Here is an 18,461-nt window from a genome sequence, read left to right on the forward strand (position 1 = left end):
AAACCATTTGACATATGCTCAAATTTGCCTTTATGGAGCATTCCTATGAAAATGGTGCATGAAGAAGTTAATAACTCCCCATATCAGTCTTATATACTCAATACTCCAAATAATAAAGTTACTCTTTTACTCTTTTGTTTTGTTTTGCTTTGTTTTTTTTTTGTGTGTGTGGCAATTATCTGTCATGACATGCCTGCATATTCACAAAATGAATTAAACTAGTATAGTAGGGATATAGCTTGCACAATAGTTTTTCAGAAACATTGGGGGACAATGTTAGACGTGAAAATTGATCTTCGCTAGATAAGGGAGGAGACACAAGCCTGCAATGACCCTATGGGAGCCAGAGCTACGCCACAACCACCATGCCACTACTTTATTTCTTCTATCGCTACTTTATTTCTTCTATCTCCTTGTCCTTTCCTCTTCATGCCCTTCTTCTCATTATCCTCCTCTCCTGTTTGTTATTTATGCTCCCACCATCCTGTATAAATGCTGCTGTTGCCTTATGATGGTCGTGCTACCACCATCTTCTACTCTATCCTACTGCCATCTCTGGTGTTGCTGCTTTGTGAACTTCTCTCTTCTTTTTCTTCTTTCATCTTTTGTTCAGTGAGAGCTGTTTCGACATCTGGAACTTTGAAGTGAAGAGAAGAAACTAGATAGAATCTAAAGCTAGAATCCTCTGGTTTACATGCTTAACACATTTAAATTTAGAAGGGGGAAAAAGCCAGAGTAGAGAATTCAAATGTCATAGCACACGCAGGCCACATATTATGACTTACCAAAATGACTTGCTATCTCAGAGAAAAAGCATTCCAAAATTTTATAAATTATTTTGAGTTTGTTTCCGACTTCTCTTTGGATCTACAAAGTAATTGATGATCAGACTTGTACTATGCTGCCACGCTTCATATTATGCCAAAAAGGAAGCTATCACAGAATTTCTTGTTTCTACGGTGATGATCAGGCTTGTTCTATGTTGCCAAGCTTCATATTATACCAAAAATGTTTTTTTCCTTCCTCCTTTTGTCAAAGTCTAACCACCAAATTGTCTGATAAATAAAATTATCTTTTCATTGTTAAAACTTTCATAAATTTATTTTGATCTGAAAGTATCCTCTTCATTGTATTGATGTAGTATGCTGGGAGATATATATAATTATAGATAGTTTGATGCAATAGTCATCATCATAAAGGCGAATTCGAATATGTTTTGATATCATGTTTCAATATATACCTGCATGACACGGCAATGCTTTACTGCTTAGCAAAGTCAGCCACTTTCATAACATTAATGTTTATAGTCTAAAGTAAACGAGCACAAGCCACCTTCCTTTGGTCTGACTTTTTCTAGTGAAAATGCCCTCACACTGAGAAAGCAAGGAAAGATTGACAAACATTAGAACTCCTCTCACTTCAACTCGGTATTGGTGGCTCAGACTCTAGTTCCTGCACAGACACTCGTCCAAACTTGGTTGGGCTCAGACTTGAGTTTTCATGCATGCTTTAGCGTTAGTGGACGAGAATAGTGTAAAAGATGGTAGAAAAGGAATCTTTTTCAAAGTGATATACAATGTAAATTTAGTTATTAAAGGTGAAATTTAAACAAAGGTAAATTACATTGAACCCTAAGAACTGTCAGCATTCTGCAGTGAATGGACCCTCAATAACTTCTAAAATCGCACTAAACCCCTAATAACAATTGGAATTATGGAAAACCCTCAATAAGTTGCCGCATTTTGCAGATAATCCTCATGACGGTGTCAGTCCACAATTTGCTTTGGCGACACATTTAAATCCTAATACGGACTGACACCGTCATGGGGGATTTGCAAAGTGCAGAAACTTATTGAGGATTTTCTGCAATTCCAATAGTTATTGGGGGTTTAGTGCGATTTTAGAAGTTATTGGGGGTTTTCCGCAAAACGCTGAGAGTTCTTGAGGGGTTTTGTGTTATTTGCCCTTTAAACAATGCAAGACAATCTCAAATCGCGATCTTACCCAGTGATGTACATTGCAGAAAGAACCTTGAATCTTATTGCATATATACCAGCCAAACATTAGCTATATTATCTATCCCTTGAAAGTACTATACAAATATGATCTCAAAAAACATTAGATTTGCATAGATGGTTCTATAGTCCTCCATTAACATTTATTAGTGTTACAGTTCTAAACTCTAACTTACTGTTAAGTGTTTTAGAGTTATGACAAGTTATGCAATAATGATAGTAAAGTTAAAGTCATATTTTAAGGAAGAAACCTGCATCATGAATAAGGAGCATTCTGGCACTATTTCACGGGTTAAATGCAAAAATTGATTGTTGCATGATGCTTAATGAATAGATAATCTTGCATGGGAACAATCAAGAATATGATAAGAGTGAATTTGATAGTCACAAGGAAATACATTGATGATTGTAAGTATAGTAAATATATTAACCCAGATAACCACCCTTTCTAAGGAATTGAACAATATTATAGCATAGTCAACTAATAGTAACTAGAGTTAATCAGGGTTTAAGTATATGCATGAATGTCAATTGTCAATAGCAAGGGTATAAATGCAAGTTTTATTATCATTTTTGAAGTTTAGATGCAAGCTGTATGTAAAGGTCAATAATGAAAATGCTAAAATTTGGAAGGTCCAAGAATCTGTTCTACATCCTCTTTGTACAATTATCAACTTCAACTTTTGAAGAATTATATCAAGAATCTCAATAGGCATTTGACGTTATGAACACGGTTTGCTCTGTTAGAACTGGTAGGAACATACTTAGAGAAGATTTCAACGCTATGTGAGTTTGGGGTATCGAGAAACCAGTAGTTTAGGGTGTCAATTACATTTTTCACATGGTGAAAATAAAGAAAATCTAAAATAAAACTTTTGAAGAATTATATCAAGAATCTCATAGGCATTTGATGTTATGAACACGGTTTGCTCTGTTAGAACTGGTAGGAACATAATTAGAGAAGATTTCAACGCTATGTGAGTTTGGGGTATCGAGAAACCAGTAGTTTAGGGTGTCAACTACATTTTTCACATGGTGAAAATAAAGAAAATCTAAAATAAAACTGAAAAGAAAAAAGAAAGGGTGTAAAAATGGTTCAAACCTCAAGTTAAGGTTTCATACACAACGTAAACAATCACAAGCAAAAGAAGATGGAAGAGCATCTGACTCAGGAAATTCAATTTTCATTAGCAAATACACATTTTATCATTCATCTCTCCAACAGAAGGGATACAGATTCTTTTTACAAAAACGTAACTCGTTATCTACGACTCCTAATTCTACTTTGCTCTTACAAATAAGACTACCAAGTACCAACAGATTTCCAAGTAAAGTGAAATTCTAAAACACCTCTAAGAAAACTTTACTTTTAAAGATAAAGGCTAAAATGTCCAATCAAAATAAAATTAGTAAAAGAAATCTAGATCCTAAATTTAACAATAGTTTCCGAATGTGAATAACTTTAAAACTGTGCTTTAAACACCTTCATCAAAGACACAACACTCAAGGCATATTTAGTCACATGAAACTTGGACAACTATAAATTAAGCAATACTATATGGCATATACTTGTGTAAAAAAATTTATGCCTCGGAACTTCTATTTCTCATAATAAGAGGTGGCAATAGATAGGGACTAAGATAGGGTTGGTATGGTCAGATTTGGTCAGACAGGTCAGGTCCATTCCAATACTTAATATGCATGAAATTTAATTGCTTTTCAAATGGATTAAGATTCCAATCGCAGAGCTGACTCATACCTCACCAAAATAATCAATTGGTTCAATCATTCAATTCATTAAATAGGTTCATCACTTTTTTCATTGTAAGGGATTGGGCCGATACAAATCAAAGATGACAACCATGATCATATACAACGATATTTGGACTTGAGTGTGAGAGATTCTTTGACTGTTGAAAGATTATGAATTTGTTTAAGTTTTGGCAAGTTGATGCGAGACTAGGGGAGAGGAAATCAGCCTATCCCTGGAAAACAGACAAGATTCAATGCACTTTAAGGAAGAGATAGAAAAAAAAATCTCAGATATAAATTCCAGATTTTGGCAGTAGACATGATGGTAGGCTGCAAAATTGGGTTTTGGTCCTTCTGGATAGGCGTCAGTTTTTTTAGGGGTTGAAAAGCAACTTGATCCTTAAGTCTGTTGATACTAACCATTTCATATGATAATTAAGTCAACTTAGGTCACATTTGGTCAGAGGGACAGAGCCAAACACAATGTTTTCATTAAACAAGTTAGTAGGACAGACCAATTCATGACTACACCTTCTCAAGCACTATCTGAACTGCTACTTTGGCTCTTTCAAAGGGTCAATAATTGCCACATACCTGCACATGTTTAGTAATAGGTTACCAACTTACTATCAACATGTGGTAATATATGCTTGCATAGAGATGTGGTGTACCACAAAATATACACTATCACGACATTGGAGGACTTTAGTAGATGTCACAAAGCTTCCCTCTTCTCTGCTGACATTGCTGAATTTATCAAAATGAATATCGACTTAAGTTGGTTTTTCCATTAGAGTAAACAGTTAGGACCTCTCATTCCCATTAAGCAGCAAACCATAAATAGTACCCATATGTGAGATCGATCCATATGAGTTAAAACTCATCCAATATGCACACCATGCTTACTTTCAACTGTAATAGATAGCTAAAAAGTAAAGTAGAAACAGCAGATATTCAATACAAAAAAAGAATATAGGTTTGCACAACATGCAATATTGTGATCTCAGTGTCGCTAAGTGCCCGTTCCTCTGTATATAACCAAATTAGATAGTGCATTTCCTCACAACCAGTACTGGGCTGAGATACAGTTGTGTAAGTCATGCCTATAATGTAATAAGCCTATGAGATAAAGAGCATAATAAACAAAGGGAACATAATGAAAATGATCTTTTTACGGCATAATATGCGAAAAGAGTAAATCAGATCTTCTAATTTAAACATTTGATCAAATAGAATGAAGAAAACAAAAGACCCATGTTAATAGAATTCTTGGTCGGACAAATATAAGTTGGTGGATAAATGGTTGTAAAACTTCAGGAAAATGTCACAGAACAGTAGAAATGCAGTTTCCTAATAGTAGACCAGGGGCAAGATTGAATATGTAACTGTTCAAAATTTTACCATGGACCAGATATATCAGGATCTATGGTTGTGTAGTTCTTGTAATATCAACAAATAAGACAAATATGTGTGGTCGGTATTCTTGAGATACTTGAGTTGAGAAGAGCGCAGAGGTGAAGGTCATTTTAAACTTATTCTGTCCCTCCAAGAAGAATGCTAGCCCCTATTTCAAATTATATCATCTTCCCCCTCTCTCTAGACTCTTTGAAGGTCTAAAAAGAGGCGTTCTCCATAATGTACCGGAGGATAAAATTCAAGACCATAAAGGGAATATCTATGTACAATTCTACATTTGTCCAGATAATCCAGCACGCCTTTTCTTTGCCATAATTGTCTTGGTCACATACTTGAGACCAACTCATACAGGTTGAGATTATGTTGGCAGCAGATCGTGATGATGACATCAACTGTCACGCCCCGGGGCCAGGGGCCCGTTGGCGCGTGCAAGCCGCCAGTCCACGGAGAGCAACTCACGGGTTGGCTAAATCCACTTTGCCAAAATGTTAGCACTAGTTACTCTTGGGCCTTGGGTTTTTCTCTATTTAAGCCACTAACATCTCTTCACACTAGTCTATATAGCACTAAAGTGTGAGGGTATCACAATCATCCCACCTTACAAAGACGACGTCCTCGTCATCACGACATGACAATTGGCACATCCCAGTGTCATTGCCAGACGATGTGGACTCTAAAAGTGGCTCCTACGAGCTCTGAGCCACCGCATCCACGTGGTGTAGCACTTAGCCTCATATAGCACTTAGCTTCACACTTCCGGTTGGCAACTGTTTTGATACCATTTGTCACGCCCCGGGCACATGGGCCGTTGGCGCATGCAAGCCGTCAGTCCAGGGAGAGCAACTCGTGGGTTAGCTAAATCCACTTTGCCAAAATCCTAGCACTAGTTACTCTTGGGCCTTGGACTTTTCTCTATTTAAGCCACTAACATTTCTTCACACTAGTCTACGTGGGACTAAAGTGTGGGGTGTCACATCAACTCTCCAGAAGGATCTGCTAGATCTTGGTCATGCTCCACAGCCAACTCCAGTTCAATAAGACAAGTAATGTTAATCTAGATTTATTAATGAGACAAGAAAACACTGCAACCAATTGACAGACTACTAAATGATTTCATCATTATAAAAAGAAGTTGATGTGGCATTCTGGTTAGCAAATGTGCCAAGGGTGCAGAAGTAGATATTACTGAGTTATTACACCAAATATTGTACTGTGAGAAGTTACAAACATTACTTTTACTGTCGAAGTTTTATTCAGATAAATCATATAACACCAGATACTTTTTGTGTTAAAATGCATACACTCAAGGTCAAGCCCCTTTGAGCAGGAAATGTTAGTATATTTGAGGATCATATAAAAAGGAAAATGAATCACTACCGGACAACCGTAGTCTAGCAAATATTATACAGAGAAAATAGAAGGCAAAATTTCTCACCTACACCAACTTGAGGCTTATCTAGCCAATCCTTAAAGTTAGCTATTAATCCTCAGCTCGCAGCATTCAATCACTACAATCAAACAGATCAATCAACCAAAAGGTGACTCCTGGAAGACGTGAAGTGATAAATCTGATGATAAAAGAGTTCCACGAAAGCCTTCTTCCACTTGTTTTGGTGCCATTTTTTGCTCTGAAAGTTCATCTGTATGCACCAGAGTTGCATGAAATGCGTTATATACAGTTTCTCATGCTCAACTTCTTCCAAAACAAAAATCTGCACAGTTCAATGAGTTTTCCCTTTACCTGCTATATCGCGATTCTCATGGATCTCAGAATCTTTGACCCACAAAACATCACCTGGAAATATATTTTTATCTGCAAGTGTAGCAGAATCTCCTTCAATCTCTGTAGAGCCTTTGTGAACCTTCTGATTCTCCTTCACTACCTGTCACAGATTTAGATGTAAATTAAGATACAAAATACAACAGCATGGAATTAAAATTGAAGTAAATTACCATCTAATTATCTGTAATTAGAAATTTAATATTTCCATTTACAGTACTTAGAGGGAATATACCTTTTGATTCATACTGTTAATTAAGTTTTCTATTGAAGTTGACGTCACATAGAAACTGTGTGAATTCTAATTTCAGGATTTTCTCAAAGAGGCTCATCTATCACATGGCTTAATATCATGAATTGAGGTTCCAAATACATCCAACCAAACATAACTTGGGATACAAATCAAGCATATTATTAGAAGATAATATACAGTACTGGATTTCAAATTTTAACCAACTATTGACTTACAGAAACACTTAATCAAATTAAAAGCAACAAACAGAACTTATGGAGAGGACTGCAAGATATAGCATTTTGAAAGACACTATGAAGTTGCAGGAAACTAACTTATATAAGGAGAGGACTGCATGACTTTAAGAGCATGTTTGACTACTACTTTTTTTTTGTTACCTTATACGTTCCTTACTACTTATTTTCAAAACTACCCGATATAATCGATATATCGGCTAATATATCCTTTTATAAGGTATGCTGCAAAATGATAAAGTCTCAATATCTTTTACCGTATTTTGGCAATTTTGGGTGATATATCCTTGACATAGCCTATATATTAGCCACTCTGTTGAACAATACGTCCTTATATCTAGCTTGTTGCACAATATCGTTCTGCTAAATTTCTTTAATGTTTTTAGCAAAAAATCCAACCCTAAGAAGTTTCTTTAGTGAAATTCTATTATGCTTTCTTCCCTAAGTAATAAAATTGGTCAGTGATCCTAAACATATATTATTTACATTTTTGCACACTTAGATTTCATTAAATATGTTTAAATTACAAGAGGATATTACATATCTACACATCATCAAATATGACAATCTGATATTTACTACATATCCCCGATATCCGCAATCCAATATGGATTTTGGCCATCCGATATTTCCTGATATCTGATATTTAAAATCTTGTATCTACATACATACATATATACATATATACATATATGTTGAGAAAATTCCATTAGAAAAACAAGGATGAGCTCATGGATAATGATGCGACAACACTCCATTAAAACAAGCAGTGATAAAGGATAATGAATAAAAGAAACCTTCCTGGTTCTGAGCTTCTATAAGTTGTTATTATAGAGGTTAGCGAAGCTAATGTAAATTCACGTAGGACTGTAGGAGACACAGAAGAACAATAGGGGAAAACAATCCATGTGCAAGAAAGAACAAGAGAGTCATGTTGGATAACTTGTTGGATGAGGTTCATTAAAAAAATCTGCATGGAAATTATTTGGGTGAGAAAGATGAAAATGATGTTGAGAAATATAAGTCTCCCACGGAGTTGAATGATGACAACATTAACTATGAAGATGAAGACGAATAAATGGATCTGATGCATTTTCTGTAATTTTGAAGACCATGATGAACTTATATTGTCAAAACATGCTGGAGGTGGGTGCTAAACAATAACAAGTATTGTGCATCGTTGATTGCTAAGTAGTTATTAGTTAACATCCAGATGATGGTGATGAACTTTATTGCTTCTGTATTTATGAAGACTGTTAATGCTCAGTAATAAATGGACTATGAGTTCCTAAGTGATTATGAGTTCATTGTTTTTCCACTCAATTGTTCGATACATTAGTTGAGAGTTTGACGAATATTCTTTCAGTTTTACTCTGCTTGAGTAGATTATAGTCTTTCTCTCTATCCTATATACCGATAGACAATAAATAATTGTCATTTAACGGTTTAACCCATCGTGACACAAGGAGGTGAAGTCTCTAATTACTTTTACTACTTGTTGGTATTGCTTTACGATTTTATTGTTATTTTGAATGTATATCGTCCGTTATTCATAATTAGTTTACTTATTTTATTGGTACATAAATTGCTCGTAAAATAATCTATTAGTTTTTTTCACATTCCTTAGGTTGCCGATTTTTTTATGTTTCCTTATTTTTAGTATTTGATTAATATTTATATTTCCCTCACTTCCCCCTTACTCTTAACCTCGTCCCAGCCACTCCTCTGCTGGCACATGTACAAATACGTATATGAAAAATTCTGTGCCAAATAAATCAATTGGTGTTCATTTGGTGATACGCGCTACCAGATATCAGATGCATTATGAATACATGTTTAACAAAAGTGATAGGATTGAATAGTGTTGTATAGCAGCAATCAAGCTATCTAGCCCTTAGATACTTTCTTTGTTAAATGCAAATTTTGAAACAGAAGTGAAATCCGACTGGTTGTAGCATGGACATTATGACGTCTATAATCTACAGCTATGCTCGTGTACACAGTAAATTTAAAAAAAGTGACAGCAGCTTCTGTAACTATTCCAAGTTCACTACATGCTCTATATTTATCAATCATAATAAACCCACAGTTGGGTGAGGTTTAGAAGGGGCAAAAAGAGGGATCATCCGAAAAATTATCAATAACATTATTCTTTTATATTTCTTCAAAAAATAGGTAATCTTGAATAGATTTGACTCTTCTGTCCAATGAAATAAAATTACAGTGGAGGGTGAGTTATTTGGTCAAGGACAACATAATTGATAATACCATTCAAGTTTGCAGTGATAATAGAATAAGAGGTTTTAGGGTTAAAATAGGAAAAGAAGAACTATTAGTAAATAAATTTGCATACCCCAAAAGCTTCCCATATCATCATTTTCAACTGGTAGATAGATGTGCAACCAGACACTTTTAAGGTGACTGAGTTTCCAGATGAAGTTCTCTTTGAACGCTTTGATGTGCGACGATCTAGCTCAGGTACAGTCCCAGAAGCTTCTTTGATTGATCGTGGTGCCTCCTTCCCATGCACAAGATACACACATATATCTTCATTGTAATAATTTAGTTTCTGCATCAACTCACAGCTCTCTCTTTCTCCAATACAGTCATCACATACCTAGCAAAAGTGGAGTATAAATGAGTAAATTCAAGATAGAGCTAGAAAAGTAAGGGGATAACTGGGCCTGTTTACCAACATTGGCCACTGTTGCAGAAAAAGCCTTTTGATGCTGCAATACAAAATCATTTAATCCTCCTAATACACCTAAGATGTGCAACGAAGAACAATGAGAACAAGAACTATCATCTTGGACGAAAATTGCAGGGATGAAATGTAAGCAACACAACAACCAGATGCCCACTTGCAGTCTTTAAATAAATGCTCAAACAAGGAATATTTCATGGCAACAAAAAAATACCTATGCATCATCAAACGAACATATTAAATGTCTTTCCATCAAACAAACTGTATACTTTTCTTTAAAAGTATCAAATGAAATAACATTATGTAGCAGTGATATAGATCAATAGGATAGTAGAAAGTGGAGATGAAATGGTAAATTACATTATTCTTTACAGACTTGAAATGAACTTGTCGACACAGTTTCTTCTACAGTTAGTATATTCAATGGTCAAAGGAAAGTATACCTCCGGACACGTTTTGATGCAAGGCTTTCCAGTCTCAAGCTCGTTGTTTGATTCTCCGTTGCAATGGTCCAAGTCTTCTTCTAAAATTGGCATATCTTCAGCAGAACCAGTTATCTTACTTGTACAATTGTTGCTAAAAGAAATTTCAGCATGTATTCCTTTATCTTCTATACCATTCCACTCTTCACAAAAAAGCTTCCAATCATTCTCTGAAATAAGAGTTAGGCCTTCTACCTGGAATATGCAAAAGAAGGTAAATAAATACTATACGAGGAAAAATAGATATCTATGCTATCAATTTAAGGAAGATTTGTACCATTTTCTAAGCTAGACATTTCTATGTATGTACATGACAACACACTTAGACATTTGTCTTGCTTTGGTTTCATGTGGCGAAGGTATGAGCACGATGAAATGGATAATATAATTTAAGGGCAGCGTCTTTAACTTTGTAAAAGAAAAAACAACCAATGCAAGAAGGCGCCAGATTCAAACTTCCAATTCCACAATCTAATGCATATGCGACAATGCCCTGACCAGTATGGCATCCACTGCATGTTTGAGAATTTCAAAAATATTATCATTTCATAATTTCATTCAAGTGTATCTGGAAAATTAACCTAGCCTGGATCAACCCTTATGATACACAGATCACCCTGGTCAACCATATCACAAGGCAGACTTACATGACCTATGCCTGACTGGAATGTGGTACTTGTCAGGTTGATTTTTGGTCAGAACAAAGGTTCCACCATAAAATAGATAAACTCTTACATATGACCTTTGCTGCTGCACTTCCTATAGTGATTTAGCATTTCATGGCATCTCTTCTACTTTATATATGGCAATACCTAACATGTCCAGAGTTTTCTCCTTTGAGAATAGACAAGACCTAGAGCCAATCAATTTAATAAACAGATCGCCTTTATCAACTGAATTACGGGCCAGATAGGCTTAACATATTATGCCTAACCAGATTCAGGAACTTTTCGGGTTGATTTTATCAGGACATCATGTCCACCACAAAACAGACATAAGAAACTATTACAATCTGATCCATGACGCTGGTGTTTCCTTTGTTGATTTAACATTTTTTGGATCTTCCTACTTGATAATATCTAAATTTTCACAGTTCTACTTGAACACACTTCCTAATCAATGGTACATCACTAAAGATCTGCGGATATCATTACAACTGATAATAATCAACTCAGAATTACAGATCATACTAATTTCTTGTCACAGAGGGAAAGGATCGCAACTACACAGCAACAAAAGTAAAATCATCATCCCAAATATGGAACGGATCATGATGGCCAAAATTCAGTTCTTACGTTCCTGACTGGTTTATCATTATGAGATGCATGACTAGTCCTCAGAGATGATGAATAAATGAATCATGAACATCATATGAATAACAACTACAACTTTATCGAAGAAGCATAATGTTACGTATCATAATCCAACTTTGGTGACCCATAATAAAAAAATAAACATATGTCTAACTACTTGAATTAGTCAGCCAGCCGTTTGAGGAACTTCGTACTTCTACCAACCATATCCAAGTTTTTTGAGGAACTTCGTGCCAAAATGTCTAACTACTTGAATTAGTCAGCCAGCTGTTTGAATAAATTAATTTAAAGAAGATGAATAAACATATGTTTGATGCAGTAGCTGTGAAGTTGTTCTTTATAATCCGATGCTATTATAGCTTGAGTAACCAAAAAAAGATAGCAAAGGTTTGCATATACGACCTGATCTTCTGCATATCCAGTAACAAAGAAATAACTATCTAATTTGTCCAACTGTATATCTCAAGTTAATCACACAAGGAAACTCCGGATTGTAGAAAACAGCAAAGTTGAATACCTTTATCCCATGACTTGTTGACTACTTCCTCCCTAGAGTTTCTTTCACACACAAGACTAAGCAATGTTATAGAAAGCACTAGGCGCCCCTAGGTGGGGCCTAGCCGGATTCCATTTTTTGTTTAAGTCATGATGGAGGAGGTTTGCTGAAGGTCGTAGGAGGTGGAGGAAGTGTTTGTAGTCGGTGGAAAAGGCCTGAGGTCGGAGGGAGTGGAAGCGGCAAAGGAGGAAATCATGACGGTGCAGTGCATGTAAGCGGCCCACGCTCCCCTAGGTGCTCCAATACCTAGGCGGGCGGCCCAGGTATCGCTTAGGCCTAGGCAGGCACCAAGACCACTTCTTAAAACATCTAAAAGAAGTAAATTTAACGTCAAGATTTTGCAGAGTGAAGACTTTGTACATGAAGAGAACTTATTTTTACATGTTAAATTTTACTACGGAACATTTTTAGTCTTAAAAGTGGTCTGCTGTAGTTTATAATATACCAAATATTTATGTTTTTAACAAATTGTTGCATTCAATACCTTTATCTCCCTTGGAATGGGATTGACGTCTGCATCCTTCAAACCATATAGTTTTTATCATGTTCAGATGGTTATAAAATAAGAGCAATGAAACACTGAAAGAATGTAACGTCGTACATGGCACTTTTTTTCCAAACAAGTGCAAGCTTCAGTTAGCATGACATAGTAGGAGTTAACCAACTATCAATTCCTAGGTCTAACGGATACATGGACATATAACTTTCTGACAATTTGACTCAGTACTATTCTACTTCATGAGTACTATTCCACTTCATGATTTATTTGCATCTTACCAATACTCTGTTTCAAGATGGCTTTCAAAAGAGTGGATATGTTGTATCTCGTTAAAATATGCATGTACATATATCATCACATCACCTAGCATCATAAGTTGGCATATGAAGCATTAAAATATTCAAAGATAAGTCTAAAATAATGGTTAAAGAACAACAGAATAAAGCATTTAACAAGGGCAGAATGACTTCATTCTCCTTATAAGATTTGTATTGTAAGAACTAAGAATATATGGATTGAAATACCAAGAATTCAAGATAACAACGAGAACAGATAAAACTTACGAATAAATGATCTACTTACAGCTGATGTCCTCTGGGTAATGCTGCCACGCTTTATAACGAGCTCAAGAGGCCTATCCAGCAATCGTGAGTGCTGTCATACAAATAAAATGATTAAATATAAGAAGTTTCAAGAATAAATAGCTCTTAATTTTTTTATTGAAAAAATAAAAACATATATTTGAATTTCAAAGTCATAAATTCAATCTTTATGCTATGTTTGGATGGGGGGTAAAGAAGGGAAAGGGAAAAGAATTTTAAGTTTAACTTCGTTGGGAAGTCTTGTTGGAAGGGTAAAGAGAGGAAAGGAAGGAGAAGTTTCATGAATTTTTTTCACCCTCAAGTTGGGGGTAAAGGAGGGAAGGGAAAGGAAAGTAAAAATTATTAGCACAAGAGACATCTTGACCCTCTATCATAATAAATCAATGGCTAAGATTCATTTATTTTTCTTCCCTTCCCCTAATTAGAACTCCCACATAATATAATTTAAATTCACCTCCACTCCCCATATAAAACTCCCAAACAATATATTATATTTCCCCTCCCTTTCTCTACCTTTCCTTTCCCTATCTTATCTTTCCTTTCCTTCCCTTTGTATACTCCCAAACATAGCATAAGGAAATAACATCAGCAGAAATATCAATAAAACTTATAAAAGAATTCACCAGTAGCTTGGATTGGATATAATGAAAACAGATTAAAGAAGCAAGATTTCCAAATTATCTTGTGAGTTTGCAGCTATTGTTCTACCAGAAAAAACAATTCTCAATAGTTATGAAAACAATGTAAGTGTTTAAGTTTTTCTTCAGAATACGAAATGACCCTTCTTACATTAGTTAACTATTTGATGTGAAGGGTAACAAAAATCTGTTAGGACGACATGACTAAGAATGAGAATGAGGAGTTGCCTACATAGCAAGTATGGAGATTAATATAGCACATTGGTTCAATTCCTTTTCAAAAAGTAATGTGTCATAATCACATCTTGCTATATTATAAAAAAATGTGACAATTATATATTATTGAAGAGTAAAAGGGAATGTCAAAAAAAAGTTTCTAGACTATAATGGAAAGAAAATTTTTGAACTAACTTGTTATCTATTAAAGAACACAAAAAGGTTCCACCTTTTCACATATAATGGAATCAATGATCACTTGCAACTTTTCCGGTTCCATTGAGGATGATTTATTTTTTCCCGTTGAAGTGATGAAAGCTCTCCATTTTGCTAACCAAGATGAAGGGACCAAAAAGTACTTGCAACCAGCAGAAAGCGCCAAACTCTTCCCAAGAATTAACTTTTCATGATTATGCCGTTGTTTAAGCTTGGTAGCTCTGCAACATATATCAGCCAATGAGATATAGATGTTCAATTTAACTTTAAAAAAAACAGATTTAGAGGGGTATGCTTGCAGGCACATAGTACATGTTACATGGATTACCTAAGGCTGTCTTCAAAATATGCAACTTCAGTCAGTTCGGTAGTGCAGGTTTCACAAGGTTGAGAATCAGAAGGGAAGGCTAATACCAGATCATTAGGTTTCACTTTACCAGCACTTTCAAAGAAAAATAGCCAAAGAGGCTCAGGAACCAACACACGCTTCGCCCCAGAAGCCTGCTCAGGAAGGAGATCTCCATGGGGACATGTAAGAGAAGCTGTAGGTCCAGCATCAGCGTCGCATGGATTATCAGTATTTTTTCTACGAAGCCACTGTACCAACCTACAACAGAAGCAAACCAGTTGGATATAGAAACAAACAAACAAGTCTCAGTATATAATTTGCTTTATAATTAACTTCATGAAAAAATGTCCATTTTTGCTAGCCTAAAGTGCTGAAATTGTAATTTTTAAGCATCATACAAAGACTAGGCCTTGAGTTGGGCAGGAATTTGATCAAAACCCGCTATCAAAAAATTTGTAGTGGGAATTTATATGGCATATACCAAATGCTTACTGCCAATATATTCAGAGCAATATAGAAGAAAACATGCTTCCTTCCCATAAAGTTTAGCGCATGGTTACCAAGCAGAAACCTAAAGGAATTAAGAAACATCATGCAAAATATCTTGTGAGGTTACATTGATTTTTCTCTCATTTATTTCCAATCCACAATTTTCAACGCCCAAGGCATATATGTTAAAAAATGGCCCCTAATGACAAAAAATTTACCTCTATTGAGCAAAAAATTGCAAGTCTTGGTGTTATTACAAGATCATCCCAATATTTATTTCAAAAACACTATTTTCAACATCCAAGGCATATAGGTAAAAAAAATGGCCCCAGATAACAGAAACTTTACCACTATTGAACACCACAATTGCAAGTCTTGATGTTATTACAAGCTCATCCCAATATTGATACCATGTGGTAGAAATAATTTTAGAACAAATTTTCAAAACAGCCCCAAAAAAAATTTATTTTTCAAAATCGACCCATTTTTTTTATTATTTACCAAAATCGACCCGGTTTTTGTCACGTGGGATTAATGACGTTCCTAAACAGTCGGGGAGTCGGGGTTGGCAACCCCGACTGTTTAGGAGGGTGTTAAACCCCAATTAATGTCCTTAAACCCGAAATTTGCATGTCCTAAACAGTCGGGGTTGCCAACCCCGACCGTTTAGGAACGTCATTAAGCCCACGTGGCAAAAACCGGGTCGATTTTGGTAAATAAAAAAAACCGGGTCGATTTTGAAAAATAAAATTTTTTTTGGGGCTGTTTTGACAATTTGTTCAATAATTTTATTACCACAAAAAACAGAAAGTATATTGGGTGTCGCTCTCAACCTTTCTTACTTTTAATAATTTCTGAACAACAACATTGCCGAATAGCCACTACATCATCTAATTTGTAAATGCCAATTTGTGATCAATAAAACGAGTTAATGTTTTCTAATATAAAAGTTTAAAAAAAAACATGGAACCAGAACATTGCAGAAAGATAACAAGCTAATGAAGCCACCTTCCGTGATACAAACGTTAAAAGTACTCTCCCCTAGAAATGTCTCGCGTAAGGTCTACACTGGGCCTTAAGGCTCTTCTAATTAGTTCAACTCAGTTTCAAATAATTTTTGTACCTTCCAATCACTAAGGTCTGAGAACAAACACTTCAGCAGCACTACCTCAATGTTCTAGGAAGGGTCTTGAGCTGGGATTCAAGATCAGATCCTCAAAAGTAGATCATAACCAACTTAATAGAGGGGCCGCACAGAACTTTGCCTAATCGATATTTGTATGCCTAAGGGTAAAAAGAGTTTGTGACATATGCATCTAATCATAAAAAGCAGGAAGAACATAGTCAATGAAAAGTATTGCCCTCTCAGAGAATCATACCATGACTTGGACACTAAATAAGAAGCACCATCCGAGCAGTTCCCAGCAAGGGATGCTTCTGCCACGTGCCTTAAGGAAGCTCTTCGGTCTCGATAGTCATCTGCACATACTGCGTTCCTAGCTGCATCCTTAAGACAATCAATGCAGTAATCACCACTGGTCAATGCTGGACCCCCTCCATACTGATGTTTAGTGCAAAAGAAATGAAGAGAGTCAAAAAAAGTACAAGAAATGCATACAAAGAAGAAAATAAGTAAAAGGACGAATCCAAAATTTCTAATATTTTATAAAAGGTAGGGAAAAATAGACATAATTTATCCATTGTATAATCACAGACATGCAAAATTATCCTCACAGAAACAAAGAATTAGTCATTAATGAAGGAATGACAAATGTTAGGTGAAAAAAGTAGGAAGAATAGACATCCAGAATAATAACTGGGTATCTTTTATGTAATTTCTCCACTATATAATCAAGAAATGCAAATTATCATGTCAACAACAAAGGAATTACAATCACCAATAAAGAAATACAAAGGGTATGAAGGAAAAAGAGAAAACAACACTTGGTTGCCAATGACAGAATATCTAGTAAACATCAGAGTTCACAAAACATTAATTTTGTCCATTTAAATAGCACTGTAAGGCATCAATTTCAGGACAAACATACTTTAGAGAGTAACTTCTCCCATGCGGTATTTGAGATACGCTTCATGGATGTAACCTTTGAGAATGGGACTTTCCCATGTGAGCAATGAATTGTTGTGTTATCAAGACAGCTGCAAGACAGCATAAAAAGAAGAATTAATAATTTATGCAAAAGTAGATCATCCATCAGAATCCAAGCCCATATCATCATGATTACTAGCGCAATAAAGTGCAAGGCTTGTGTGAAGATTCACTTCACAGGAGAGAGTCAACTCAATGCCAACCATGTAACCGGTACAAATTCTTGCCAAGGAAAGTAAAAATAGGAGACTGCTCATTCACAAAATATGGTGGATAGATTAAATCTATCTTACTCATCACTAAGTTTAAATTTGTTCTGCTGGAATAAGAAGCCATGTAGAAAAGAAAGATGATAGAAATGCTACAAAAAATTGCACTGAACTCCATAAGCACAAAACAAAGCCCAAAACACAATCAGAATTTTTTTAAGTTTAGAATATGCAGGAAAAAAGGCAGCTTTTAGAATATGCATTAACTGCATGTGGCAGCAAAAAAGGCAGCTTTTTGAAAGAAAAATAAAACAGAAAGTAAAACCACAGTTTTTTTGGGGGGTGGGGGTGGGGGGGGGTTGGTTTAAAAGAATTGGGATAATAAAACAAATTAAGAAATTAACACCAAAATTTTAATGATGAACACACACATCCGTACAAGAAGATAATATGTAGGTAGTGAAAATCCTTTCAATCATGAAGCAGAGCAAAAGCGCATCGAAATGGATATAGCTAGACCTAGGGTTTAAGCAGAGCTATTTAAATTAACGCATGTGCCTTTTCATGTACATTCCTGTCAACCAAGATATTTAGGTCATTGCAAAATAAATAAATAAATAAAAGAACCGCAG

At 35.4% G+C, this 18,461-nt stretch overlaps 1 protein-coding gene across 2 annotated transcripts in view; it reads right to left on the reverse strand.

Annotated features, from left to right (window-relative positions):
- Positions 1 to 18,461, reverse strand: part of LOC109819669 (ubiquitin carboxyl-terminal hydrolase 26) — a 33,566-nt gene that overhangs the window by 7,713 nt on the left and 7,392 nt on the right. Inside the window, exons 6-14 of one of the 2 annotated variants that reach the window (XM_020385479.1) lie at positions 17,562 to 17,670; positions 16,893 to 17,074; positions 15,004 to 15,282; positions 14,689 to 14,896; positions 13,586 to 13,657; positions 10,597 to 10,830; positions 9,803 to 10,066; positions 6,925 to 7,066; positions 6,619 to 6,823 (exon numbers count right to left, since the gene is read on the reverse strand). In XM_020385479.1, the coding sequence (XP_020241068.1) occupies positions 6,711 to 6,823; positions 6,925 to 7,066; positions 9,803 to 10,066; positions 10,597 to 10,830; positions 13,586 to 13,657; positions 14,689 to 14,896; positions 15,004 to 15,282; positions 16,893 to 17,074; positions 17,562 to 17,670 (1,603 nt within the window). In that variant the 3' untranslated portion in view covers positions 6,619 to 6,710. Of the gene's footprint in view, positions 1 to 6,618; positions 6,824 to 6,924; positions 7,067 to 9,802; positions 10,067 to 10,145; positions 10,214 to 10,596; positions 10,831 to 13,585; positions 13,658 to 14,688; positions 14,897 to 15,003; positions 15,283 to 16,892; positions 17,075 to 17,561; positions 17,671 to 18,461 lie in introns of those variants that run through there. The other variant, XM_020385480.1, reaches the window with a different exon arrangement.

This window comes from Asparagus officinalis, chromosome 8, assembly GCF_001876935.1.
Source record: "Asparagus officinalis chromosome 8, Aspof.V1, whole genome shotgun sequence".
NCBI classification, from domain to species: Eukaryota; Viridiplantae; Streptophyta; class Magnoliopsida; order Asparagales; family Asparagaceae; genus Asparagus; species Asparagus officinalis.